Here is a 13,059-nt window from a genome sequence, read left to right as displayed (position 1 = left end):
ACTAATTGTTATGAATGCCATGACACAGGCAATGAACATGGCTGAAGAACAAGCCGGCGGCCAACCACAGACACAGCAGTCAGTTGCTACAATACAGCGCCCACCTGGTTCGTAAGACAACGATAGGGGAACTTTTGCTGTGATAAAACAATCGTCAAGAATAGAGTTCACAACCCAACTTAAAAATATTTGTAGGACTTTTGATGCATTTCTAAAGCAGTAAATCCCATTTATTTGTCTGACTGATTTTCACTTCCTATATCATTTGACCTCTCACCGACAACTAAAAACCCACATCAAATCATCATCATTATTTAGTTTATCAGTTCCCTAATTCACAAGTCACAGTTAGATAAACAGTGGTAGGAACGAAGATTGTATTCCTTATCTCTACTAATTCCTCGTCCCATATTATATATATATATATAATACGAGTTACAATAAATAATTTTTTTAAATATTACATTTTCACGACTTTTTGCATTTTTTCCCGCTATTAAATAAAATTTAGCCTAAATTTTTTCTTATAAATATTATTGTTTATATATTAAAACTTTATAAATTATGTTACATTTTTTTTTTTAGAAATGGTGTAAAATAGAAATTATGTATTAGAAATATCGTTTTTTTTAAAAAAATAAAAATATGGGAATCACGACAAATTAAATGGGACCCGCCCACGAGACCAAAATCTACATATCCGAGGACGACAAAAAAAGAAAAAAAATAAAATAAAATAAATAAAGTAAAAAAAAAGGCGAGGAATGCCAAATGCCCCTTTTCGGCTAGTGTGCGATACTCCACTCTAGGAAGAACTGTGTGGTTTCTTTTCTAACATTCTCACTCCCTGTTTCCTTCTTAATCGATCAGCCATGGCGGCCGCCATATCGCTTTGCCCAGTTTCTGCGAGAGCTCACAGCTCTTGCTATTCATCACTTGCCTCTAGCTATGTCTTCTCCAAGAGTTTGGTTTGTGGCTTCCAGAAGGCGCAGAAATTGAACAGTTTTCAGCTTCCGAGGCTGCGTGTTTCTTCTGCTGCTGTTAATGAGAATGTAGTGACTGTAAGCGACTCTTCTCGTCCCGCCATTCGTTTAGCGTGAGTACTCTGCAAAACCTTCTGTTCATTCTTCTTCAATTTTCTTATTTCTTGTTTTTTGGTTCTCGTTAGTATCTTGTTCTATTGGCTATTTTCGGTTTTCCACTTATTGAAACACTATGAGTATTGTCTGCTTGGTTGCTTCACCGTTCATTTTGTCTTTGACGTTTTTTAAGATATCGTTTTATCGTTTTATTTGTTGATATATGAAATTTACAACAGTGAGGGCTAATAGGTTTACCGAAAAAATCTCCCACTGGCGGAAATAGAGTAGTTACGTAATTGTTGAGTATCAAAGCAGTTTAATGAGTATCAAGTTCACTTTCACTCATCTATTTCTGAATGAAAAATACTTTCCTGTTAACGGTCGTGCATGAATCTTGCGCACCATTCAATTGTTAACAAGAAGAGAGAAAATATTTTCCATCTTTCTCTTTAGTAGCCGTGCTTTCTAGCTTTGTTGTCACAATTGAATGCAAGGAGATTCCACCATATTGGTATGGAACCAAGTATCGTTCTTTCTTATTTGTTATTTTGTAGTAATTCCCTTTCATGCAATTTTTTTTTTTTTTTTTTTTTCTAAGTGAAGTTATAAATTTGGTTTCTAAATTTTGATAGTTGTGGCAAAGTTTTACTTACATCCTTGAATTTTTTATTTTGATTCATATAAATTTCTGCTAGTACCATCGGTGCTTAAATGATGATATGCATATTGAGTACACTAACGAATGATGATTTGACATGACGTGACAATAGATGGTAAATAGGGGTGAGCTAGCCTGACAAATAAGAGCAAGCGAGCACAAGTAGGCCACAAAACTTGTTTTAAAATGTATTTTGGCTGATCATCACATCGGTTGTTTTGTTTATCCACCCTTATTTTATCTAACTAGACTCTTCACTTGTGTCACATTGTGCCAACTCATGTTTGTTAGTTTAATCTACGCGCCACATCAATGTCTTAGTAATGGTGTTAATGACTTATTCCCATCACTGGAAGTTCTAGGCCCTAGTGACAACTTTTAAAGTTGATGGACAAAACTAAATTTTTGGGGCTAAATTTGTAATTGTACACCTTTTATTTTCCTGGTGAAAAATCTTAACCAATTTTTTTATTACCTGGGTTATTGCATCTTTTTTAGTGCTAAAAGGGATCTTTTTCCTCAATTATAGTATTTTTTTTTTCTTAAGAATTCATCCTGCATGTTACAAAGTTCAAGGTGACGTTGTGTTCTTTTTTTTGCTTTCAGGGTGAAGCGACATACTATATCTGTGTTTGTTGGGGATGAAAGTGGAATTATAAACCGAATTGCGGGTGTCTTTGCTAGGAGAGGTTACAACATTGAGTCACTTGCCGTCGGATTGAACAAGGATAAGGCTCTGTTTACCATTGTTGTTACTGGAACAGAGAATGTCTTGAGACAAGTTGTGGAGCAGCTACACAAACTTGTCAATGTTATCAAGGTTTGGTTAATTCTTTATGCTATCTTTCTTTACTTCGGAAAGATGTATGGGCGGGTAGGCAATCTTTTTATATACAATTTCCTTGTCTGTTCGGGGTTGATGTTGACAAAGGGGATTGGTGTGTGATAGTTGGGGTAGTAGTTGTTGGTCTTGGGAGAGCATTCTTGAAGAAACTTGAGGAGGCTGAAGTAGGGGAGTTTTCTGGCTAGACAGGAGATCATTGTTTACAAATTGAAATCTGATCAAGGGGTCAGTATTCTTGATTTTTTTTTTTAAACATAGAGGATTATAGAAGTTTATGCTCAAAAAAGGTAATCAGAGGTAAAAGGCTTCATTTGGAGACACTCTGTCAACGTATTTGATCAATTCTGGTTGAGAAGATCTTTTTTGGTCTTGATTCAGCTTCTTTTAACTTTAATTTTACATGCCACAAGATAAGAAGCTTAAGATGTCTCCTCTTTGATTTCTTTGATGCTGGTGTTTACATTTGTCTGGGTTATAGAGATGTTCGTTTTGTGGAGCCTTAATCCTTCTATTAGGTTTTCCTTTAGCTCGTTCTTTCTCCTCTCATATGCCTCTCCTTTTCCTAGCTCTCCTTATTTTATTTGCTTCAGAAGGTGAGGGCTTTGAGGAAGATAAGAATCTTTGCCTAGGAAGTCATGCATAGAAAGATTAACATTATCAGCTCAATGCAGAAGCTTCCTCTATATTTTTGGTGAAGTGAACGAGTAGTGCCGCCATGCTGCTATTTGTAGATTTTTTTATAGTATAATTGTATAATTGTGTTTAGATTGAAACATTAGTCATATATCTTTTAATTATTTTCCCTTTTTTATTTAGTTTCTTTGAAAGAAATTTATCTTGTATTATTTACCCACAATTGGGTCATTTGTTTCATGAAAAAGTATTCCCTCCAAAAATAACAATTTATAACACTCTCTAAACTCTTAAGATATTTCAATTTATCAGGTGGAAGATATCTCAAAAGAGCCCCAAGTGGAGCGTGAGTTGGTGCTTATGAAACTCAATGCAGATTCAAGTACTCGTGCTGAGGTGATGACTTGCATTATGTTTTTAATTGTCATTCGATATTCTCGCCAGAAATAGCCATTTTGGTATGCACAAGGAAAATTTTAAACTCTAATTTCTGTTTCTTTTTGTGACAATATTTCTAAGTACTATTTCCCCCCTTTATTCCTCTGATTCTCCTTTCCTTTTTTCTTATTTAGTTTTATTTTAATGATGTTTAGTTAACAGAATGAAAGCCATAATTTTATGTATCCTCTCCCTCTTTTCAACATTAATTGGAAAATTTGCCCTCTAAAATCTGCCTTTTCTGGTTATTGTTATATTATGTACTCATGGTGCAGTACTTGATAGGTGCATGACCTTGTTTTATGTATTTATTTTCATTTTTCTCAAGGACAGCTTCTCTCTCTCTCTCTCTCTCTCTCTGTCTGTCTCTGGAAGGAACCAAATCATAAAATGAAATTACAAGAAAGGGAAGTCCTACACGAATACCTCTCTAGCCAAATATACCACAAAAATGCCCCGATGAAGCTATTGCTCCTTAGTGCGCCTTGAGGTTTAAAGAACATTGGATATGGTTGATTTTTGAATCAATTAAAAGAAGAGTACATATGGAGCGACTCAGTTTTAGATATAGTGCCCTTGTTGGTTGAAGACTGTTTTTGTTGGTTCACGGTTTCACATTTTAAGGGTCATTGATTGGATGCAACTTTGGCCTCTCTTAGAAGTGCTAAACCTGTCGGATCTTTGTGTGTATATATATATATATTTTTTCTCTCTGTTAAGGAATTTGTTTTCTTTGAACTTTTGATGTATCTTTTAATTTGATTCATATGTCTTTTTTATTTGTTTCACGTAAAAAAGAAAGAGAACTTTGATCTTTCCGTTTCCTATAGAATATGCTACTATTTTGTGTGTAAAACATACCTAATATCAAGTTGTTGAGGATTATGAGAACTTTCAATTTCCTTTACTGCATCATCATCTTCAATTTTTAATCGTTTTATACCTCGATTTTTTTTAATCCTCAGATAATGTGGTTAGTAGATATCTTCAGAGGAAAAATTGTGGATACTTCAGAACATTCACTGACTATTGAGGTAAATACCTTCAGATCCTTTTAAAACATTCATCTATTGCATGGTCGATGATCAGCCTTCTGTTTGAATGTTAGCGTCTTATCATAGAAAAAAAACATGTCAATATCTCAAAAGTATTTTTTCCCTTTTATTAATTAATATCAGTTCTACTATTTTCTTTAAGGTAAAAATTATTATTATTATTATTATTATTATTATAAAAATTCATATTTGCAAGTCTGGGGATATGGGAGATTCTTAGCCTAAAGAGTTGGATTAGTTATTTACCATTATTTTAGAAGCTGTGTGTTGAGTTGTAGTCTTTATTAATCTGGTTAGATAACGACGCATTTACATTTTAAGAAAAGAGCAGTAGGTTCTATTACTTAAACTTTCATCCGAATCAGATTCAGTGGTTTGAACAGTTTTATTGGAACTATTTTTCAAACTGATGAGAGGCGAGAAAAGTAAATGTTGGGTTTAAAAGAAGTTCAATCAATTTGGGTGCAGTGCCGAGCTGATTATGCTATCCAATGAAGGTTCAAGTTGTAAAACCATAGAGACTAATCTCTAAGTCTTTCCAAGCCATAGGGTCCAAATTTGTAATTTAACCCGAATAAAATGTTTGTAAAGTTTGACAATATGAATTAGTTATTTATTTATTTTTGGATTTGTAACAATTTCAATTGATTAAATGAAATGATACAAAAGGGAGGAAAGTGAGGAAGCCCATCCCAAAAGGGTTACAAAAATATTGTCCAGTTGGAAATGGTTGAATTATTTATTAAAATGAGAAATTTTTGTATGGCAATCTTAATTCATGATTTGAGTTGGGTGTGGTAAGTCTATTGAAAGACTGATGGGGAATTTATTGTGGGAGGGGGTTGAAGAGGCGAAAGGTCTCATTTGGTTAAGTGGGAGTTGGTGGTGAAACCAGTACAACTAGGAAGATTAAGAATTGAGAGCTTGAGATTATGCAATGAGGCGTTGCAAGCTATTTGGTTGTTCGGTTCTTCATGGATCCTGATGCTCAGTGGTACAAAGTTATGGCGAGCAGAAATGACTCGCATCCTTTTGAGTGAGTGGTAGGTAGTGGTTCTAAGAGATCGGGTACAAACTTCTAGAAAGCTATTGCATATTAATTCCCTTTGTTATCTCAATTTATTATATGCTCCATTGGGGAAGGTGTGGGTTTGGAAGATTGTTGGGAGGGAGATGAATACTTCTGTGAGTTGATTCCTAGTGTATATCACCTCTCTTAGAAGAAGCAATATTTGAAGGCTTTGATTTTGCCTTCTCCTTCTGATCCCTCTTCTTCGATATCCTTGGGCTTCTGTCGCATTCTCTTCTTATAGAGCGGTGGTTGATGTGACGGTGCTTCTTTTCCTTTTGTAAGACGAGCATGTAATTCTAGGGAGAAAGAACTCTAGGATTTAGTCTCTTGGTCTTTCGGAGGTTTCTCCTGTAGATCCTTCTTTCTCATTCTATTTGACCCTTCTCCACCCCAAGTTGTCTCGGCTTTTGCCGTTATTTAGAAGATTAAAATTTCAAAGAAATTTATTTATTTNAATTTATCTTTTTTTTTTTTTTTTTTTTTTTTTTTTTTTTTTTTATTTTTTTTTTTTTTATCGTGTAGCAGGACTTGCATGGTAAGATAAACATTGTAGATCTAGTTCAATGCGACCCTTCCTTTGTGTTGCAACTGCAACATTGCTTTTGTATTCGTTTTAGGCTGGAAGAGAAAGACCTTTACCACTTGCTGTGGGGTTACCATTTGTGTAGCCAATTTGGAATAAGAGGTTGACCTCATTTGGCTTAGAGGAGATATTGTTATTCTTTGATGAAGGAAGTGCTCTTGAGTTCTCCTTTTCATGAGAGACAAAAGTGCTGAGACAAACTGGTCTTTTTTTGTTTTTTTTTTGTTTGGGGAATTTGGGTTGAAAGAAATAACATGACTTTTAGAGAGGTGGAGAGATTGTGTGAGGAGGGGCCTAGTTCAATGCTTCCTTGTGGACGTTGGGGTAAATAGGCTTTTCTGTAATTATGTAATTTTATTTTGTTGGATTGGAGCACTTTTTTGTAATTAGTTTTTGGGCTTCCTTTCACTTTCTTTGTTTTTGTTGGCTCCTTTTTTTTTTTTTTTTTTTTTTTCTTTTTCACATGTTCTTCTTTTTCTTTCATTTTTTTACTAATGGGGACTATATATATATATATATATATATATATATATATATATATATATTAATGCTAGATATTCATTTGTGTCGCCTATGTTCTATTTATTAGTAGTTTATTAGGTTTGTTTCATCTTGATGTCTTAAGGTGACTGGAGATCCTGGAAAGTTGGTTGCCGTTGAAAGAAACTTCAGCAAGTTTGGAATTAAAGAACTTGCTAGAACGGGAAAGGTAAAGATATTATATTTGTTCTGACATTTTTGTTTCTTTAGCAATTTATGGGAGTGAGATTCAATATTTTGACCTTTTGATAGAAGTTATAATGCCTTGATCAATTGAGCTATCATCAAGTTAGTGCATTGTTCTGATCTATTTTTTATGGAGACACACTTCTTAATGGCGGGTTATTAATGCATGCATTAATATCGATTAAAGTAAATGATTTGAAATGCTATAACAAGAAGAATGATCAAGAGCTCCGACATTCCAACTCCATTTCTAGCTTGGGTAATTTAAAGTTATGTTATACCATTGCTCTAAGCTATCAAATGGAACTCTAATTTTTTGTTCTTTTTTATTTATTTATTTATTATTATTACTATTAAGAAACAAGAAATATATCAATTGAAGACATACAAAAAGAGGGGAATGAGATATGTCCACGCAATCAGAAGGTTACATAAGGGCTTCACAATGGGCAAAGATGTTTAAAAAATCATAGGAAAACTCTATGGAAAGAAGACCGTTGTTGTTGAGGTGAGCCTAAGTAGTCACCTACAGTGAGAGGGGGCAGGGTTATAGTAGTCCTTTATGCCTCAAAGATAACCATGACGAGCACTTTCAACATAGCACTCTCCATGGTGGGCCACCGCTAGAAGGTGAGGTGAGTGTCACGTTGAAGGTTGGTGTAATGAGCTTCTTTATAAAAAAAAAATAAAACAATATTTGACATGAGGAAAAGAAGAAAGAAAAGAGAAGGAAGAGTGGGGTGAAGAAGAGGAGGTGGAAGAGTTGACAAAAGAAGAAAAGAAGCCTGATAAAGAAGAATAGTAATTTTTTTTCCCAAAGGAGCAAAGTTGTAGACAGTGCACTAAAGAAGTTTGCATGTTCCTTTTTGAGAGGAAATAAATATTTTATTGATAATATGAAATAATATAAAAGAAGATCTAGATACATTGAGTGCTGAAAGTGGAGTTTTTTTTAATTGGGAAACAAAACTTTTCATTGAAAAAATGAAAAAAGATTAATGCTAAAGAAATACAAACTCTACAAGAGTGAAAAGAGTGAAGAAGTAAACAAACAAATTACATAAAGAGATATAATCAGAAACTAACTATCAAGGTAACAAAAGGCTTGGAAAGAGAACACCAAGAAGAAATTCTTAAGCTAGCAATTTTTCCAACTCAAGTTGATCGAGACAAGGAATACTTGGAAAATCTTGACCATCCAAAAAACTGGAGGAGAAACCCATGTACTGAGCTGGAAGAATCTTAAGATCAAATTTTTGAAAGTGTGAGTGAGCCAACCTTCAAAGAAGAACTACTTGACCAAAAAAAATTCTAGATTGACCATAGACACCGACATTCTCCTAACTAATGACTTTTGAAGACCATATGGATTTAATTAAACTCTTGACAGAAGAGCCAATTTATAGTTCAAGAAAAAGAACAACGGCGGGGCAATAGAGTTATAGAAATTTTCAAACTGATTCTTTGTTACAAAAGATTACATTCGATCGACTGAGTCTTCGATTGGGTTATTTTCCCTAGATTGGAAAGAATTTGACTTGGACCCAATTATCTCATTTGAATTCCACATAGATTTAATGAATCTTCTTGAGAAAGGGCCTACCACCTTTTTTTCTTGAACAAGAACCATAGCTGTGGTATGCTGTTGCAACTATTTCTTAAAGCTAATTCTTTTTAAATAATCTCCAAAACTCTGGAATACCACTGACGTCTGATTCATCATCTGAACATTGATTGATTCTAAGTGATGAAGGAGGGTTAAGTGATGATTGGATAAAACTTCGAGAAAAAAGAGTGCCCCCAGTACCGTTATGGCCTTTAAGGAAAATAGAACGTGAGTTATTTGTTGGTCTTCCGTGTAAATTCCTGTTCAAATGGTGTTAGAATTCGAGTGACAACCTCTTCAATAATAACATCGTCATTGAAAGAAGAGTTCGGAACCTTGGAAGATGGGGGCCTGATGAGAATAAAGATAGAGTTTCCTCCTCAATGTTTCTATCCTCCGTCAAAACTCCCACATTAATCCATGAAGTCTATAAGGCTCTCATTCCTCCTAGTTCTCGCCCAATTATATGGAAGGAAGCATTGTCGTCACCATCCTTAACCCACTTGACCCACGCTAAATAATGGTCTCCAACTCACCCTCAAGTTAGTAAACTCAAAAGCCACATAAAGGTAGAAGACCCCTCGCACCACTTCAAAAGCTTTAAACAAGCCACCATCCAATAAAACCAAAATAGCCCTAGATGCTCCCACGGACTCCAAACCCACCTTGTAACGACCCAGATCCACCGGTAGCAGATATTGTTCTCTTTGGGCTTTCCCTTTCGGGCTTCCCCTCAAGGCTTTAAAACGCGTCTGCTAGGGGAAGGTTTCCACACCCTTATAAATGGTGGTTTGTTCTCCTCCCCAACCAATGTAGGACATCACAATCCACCCCCCTTCGGGGCCCGACGTCCTTTCCTACACACCGCCTCGTGTCTACCTCCTTCGGGGAATAGCGAGAAGGCTAGCACATCGTCCGGTGTCTGGCTCTGATACCATTTGTAACGCCCCAAATCCACTGCTAGCAGATATTGTCCTCTTTGGACTTTCCCTTTCGGGCTTCCCCTCAAGGCTTTAAAACGTGTCTGCTAGGGGAAGGTTTTCACACCCTTATAAATGGTGGTTTGTTCTCATCCCCAACCAATGTGGGACAGCACACACCCACTCTACCCACAAACTCCTATCAAAGGAACCATCAATACTTTTCTCATTACGTAAAATACCAGATGCTCCCAAATTAACAAGTCCCCAGCTAACCTCCTTTTCTCCTTCCTTCCTAGCCCCCTCATGTTCCAAGTCAACAATTTCATTGAGGAACCTTAGAGTCCTTAACTTTCAATAAAGGTTTCTTCCCCTCATAATTGATTGAGACGGAAGATCTTTTTGAAATCTCTCTCCTATTTTTTTTTTTTCCCAATTTCTTTTGTTAGGTCCGCGTCCTAAAAGAGTTGGTTGGGGTGGATCCGTAGACACTGTGTGCATCCCCACAGTGTGATAAAGAGAAACCCAATTGAATCATTCTCTTATTAACTGCTCTTGAAAATATTACATTTCAGAGGATTAAATAATGGGCTCCAATTAGCTTTCAGTGAAAAGGACATTTCAGAGGACTAAATAATTGGCTCCAATTGCCTTCCAGCCCTCTGACGTTGGAAGGACCCTCACAAAAACTGATATTTGACAGCAAGGGAGTTATGATGCTTAGTACAAAAATCTAAAAGAGGTAAGGGTTGGAGAGTTTTTCTATTCCCTTGCCTGCTGGGTGTCAGTTTTTGTGAGAATTGATGTTAACCCGTCTAGTGTACGTCTAACCAAAATACTCATGACTACCATATTTTACGTATGTATATGTTTGTTTGTTTTTGTCCAATAAATTTAGCTCATTGAAGACAACAAAAAATCAATTGAACCTTTTTCTAGTAGGCTTTTAATGAGCCTTTACCATGACAGAACCCACAAACTAGGAATGTACAAGTATAATTGTCTATAATATTCCTATATTGTACACAATTTAAGCAAGAGATTATGTAATATATTGTAATGAATGTATATTACTACACGTTCCTATCTATACATATTTAAATATCTGAAATAGAAATTTTAGCTATGGTATATTGATTATAGCTTCGGTATGATATCCTTGCTTAAGTTTCTCATGTGCATATGGATAAACAATTTGTCATATCTCATGTACATTGAATTTGTTTGACTGTGTATAGATAGCATTGAGAAGGGAGAAAATGGGGGAGACAGCTCCCTTTTGGAGGTTCTCAGCAGCTTCTTATCCGGATCTCGAAGACTCAAGGCCGGTTGAAGGCTTTGTAGGGGATTCAATTCAATCAGTCAATGGCAACATCTCTACCTCGACCGTATGTAGTTCTGTTCTTTTCCATGAAAGGTTTGATGAAACCTTTTTTTTTTTCAAAGTTGCTGAAGCACGGAAGTACGTATTTTAACCTATGAACTTTTATTGAAGTTCTGGGGCTACAAAAATAATAATAAATGGGAAGATTAGAGATACTACGACAGAAGTAGCATGTTTAATTTTGCAATTAGAAGTGAGAAAATTGTATCAACTGCAATGAGAATTACAAAAATCTGCTCTTCTTATAAAGGTTCAAAGTTTGTGCCTTACCTCAAGACTTCGCTAACTTGGATTGGCATTTCTGAAAAGCAAGTGCCAATTAACCTAGCGACGAGACTTTGCTAACTTGGATTGGCGTTTATCTCTCTTTCTCCACCTCCAGCAAACAACCATTTCTACACTCCTTGCTCACCAAGTAGTCTTGATCCTCAATTTATTGATAAAATATGATAAAGAAATAGTACTTAAAAATGCTAGAATCACGGGTGGATCAAGCTTTGTCAACATTCTTATGGATAAACTTGGTTTTTATTGAAATAAACAAAAGATAACAAAGGCCCACAAAAGGAATAACCTGGAACCGAAGCTAAACAAAAAACAAAAGACCAAAGAAAGAAAGGTCTCCAATTATAAATCCTTAATAATAAAAGCCTAATGCTGGATATTAAAGTTGGTAAGGGACTAAACCACCTCCAATGACTTTCAGAACCTTTAAAGATTCTTCAATGTCTCTCTAACCAAGTACTCTAAAGAACTGCAAAAAATGTCTGCCCAACCCTTATCATGTTGTATAGGATGAAACATAACAAAACCTCTTCCATCACGAGACCACAATCTCTGCTACAAACCAAGCAAACTCCAAACGTCTGTTGAAAAAAAAAAAAAATCCAAAGTAGGTATATAACTGCCCTAGTGAGGTAGCCTTGTATTTATATGGCTATGCTAAGGTTGAGAACATACTTGAATGCATGATTAAAAGGTGTCAAGTGGTTGTGGAGTGTGAGCCCTTACTTCTTTTGAAGTGTGCTTGGTTGCAGTGATTGATTGGTAATTTCTTTAGCTGCTTGATTGTGTTGAGTTGGTGTGACCAATGCAGTCTTGGACGGGCCTAGACAAAGAGATCTATTGGATACATGCTTGCATGTCGCTTAGTTGAGATGCCCTTTTGGAGTTGTGTGAATGAAGAGGCCGACCTGTGGTGCATGGTGGGACAAGAGAATAAAAATGTATTGGAAATTTGAAATGATCGCTTAGGATCCTTGGGTGATTTTTTTTGCTGATAGAGCTGCATAATTTTGTTGCTGATAATATGGCTTGCATTATAGCCTCCTTTTCCTATATGTACTTAGGACTGCTTTTGTGTAGTTATCCAGGGTTTCTCTCATCTTAAAATCCAGGGTTTCTCTCATCTTAAAATCCAGGGTTTCTCTCATCTTAAAATCCAACTTTTCTGTGGCTCTCTCTCTAATTAAAAGAGAATCAATAATCATTCCGACTTTTTGTAAGCAGTTCTTGAACTCCTCCGTTCTCAAAAACTGTGTTCTTTTTCTGTCTAATTTAATATTGGGAAAATATTTGTTAAACTTAATATAGTGAAGTCACACATGTATAGGTTACATACATATAGGTAAGCATGAAGGCCTAAACTAACGTAGTAAGTTATACAAATAGACTAATAAACTCTGAATCTAAGACAATACTCTAATATACATAATAATGCATACTACTACATTGTAAACCTAATTGGTGTTGTCTTTGCAAGAACAATGGAGATTCACCATGCCATCTTTTCTTGTTCCAGCCAGGTCACCAATTCAGATTTTAGGAAAATCTTTTAACCTTTACTACATCTCTCCTATCCCAACTCCACTTTTCAGTTTATGGTGCAAAACCTTTGTGGTCATCGGTGGATATGGCATAGAAAGTCCTATTGCTAAATGTTTGTGGAGCTTTCTTTTGGCTGATTTTGTTGAAGCGGAAGAGAAGTATCTTTAAAGTGAAAAAGAGGAATACTATCCTCATGCAGGATTCTTTTTTTTTTTTTTTTTTTTTTTTTTT

The 13,059-nt window shown here is 35.5% G+C and overlaps 1 protein-coding gene across 3 annotated transcripts in view; it reads left to right on the top strand.

Annotated features, from left to right (window-relative positions):
- The first annotated feature begins 770 nt into the window (after positions 1-770).
- LOC111432255 (acetolactate synthase small subunit 1, chloroplastic-like) overlaps positions 771-13,059 on the top strand; it is a 19,065-nt gene continuing 6,776 nt past the window's right edge. For 2 of the 3 annotated variants that reach the window (XM_023069107.1, XM_023069108.1), the window contains exons 1-6: positions 771-1,096; positions 2,347-2,560; positions 3,530-3,613; positions 4,621-4,689; positions 6,991-7,074; positions 10,856-11,005. In XM_023069107.1, coding sequence (XP_022924875.1) covers positions 873-1,096; positions 2,347-2,560; positions 3,530-3,613; positions 4,621-4,689; positions 6,991-7,074; positions 10,856-11,005 — 825 coding nt within the window. In that variant the 5' untranslated portion in view covers positions 771-872. The remainder of the gene's footprint in view (positions 1,097-2,346; positions 2,561-3,529; positions 3,614-4,620; positions 4,690-6,990; positions 7,075-10,855; positions 11,006-13,059) is intronic. The other variant, XM_023069106.1, reaches the window with a different exon arrangement.

This window comes from Cucurbita moschata, unplaced genomic scaffold, assembly GCF_002738365.1.
Source record: "Cucurbita moschata cultivar Rifu unplaced genomic scaffold, Cmos_1.0 Cmo_Scf00003, whole genome shotgun sequence".
Lineage (NCBI taxonomy): Eukaryota > Viridiplantae > Streptophyta > Magnoliopsida > Cucurbitales > Cucurbitaceae > Cucurbita > Cucurbita moschata.
The sequence above is the reverse complement of the archived record's forward strand: the minus strand, read 5'-3'. Positions and strand labels throughout refer to the sequence as shown.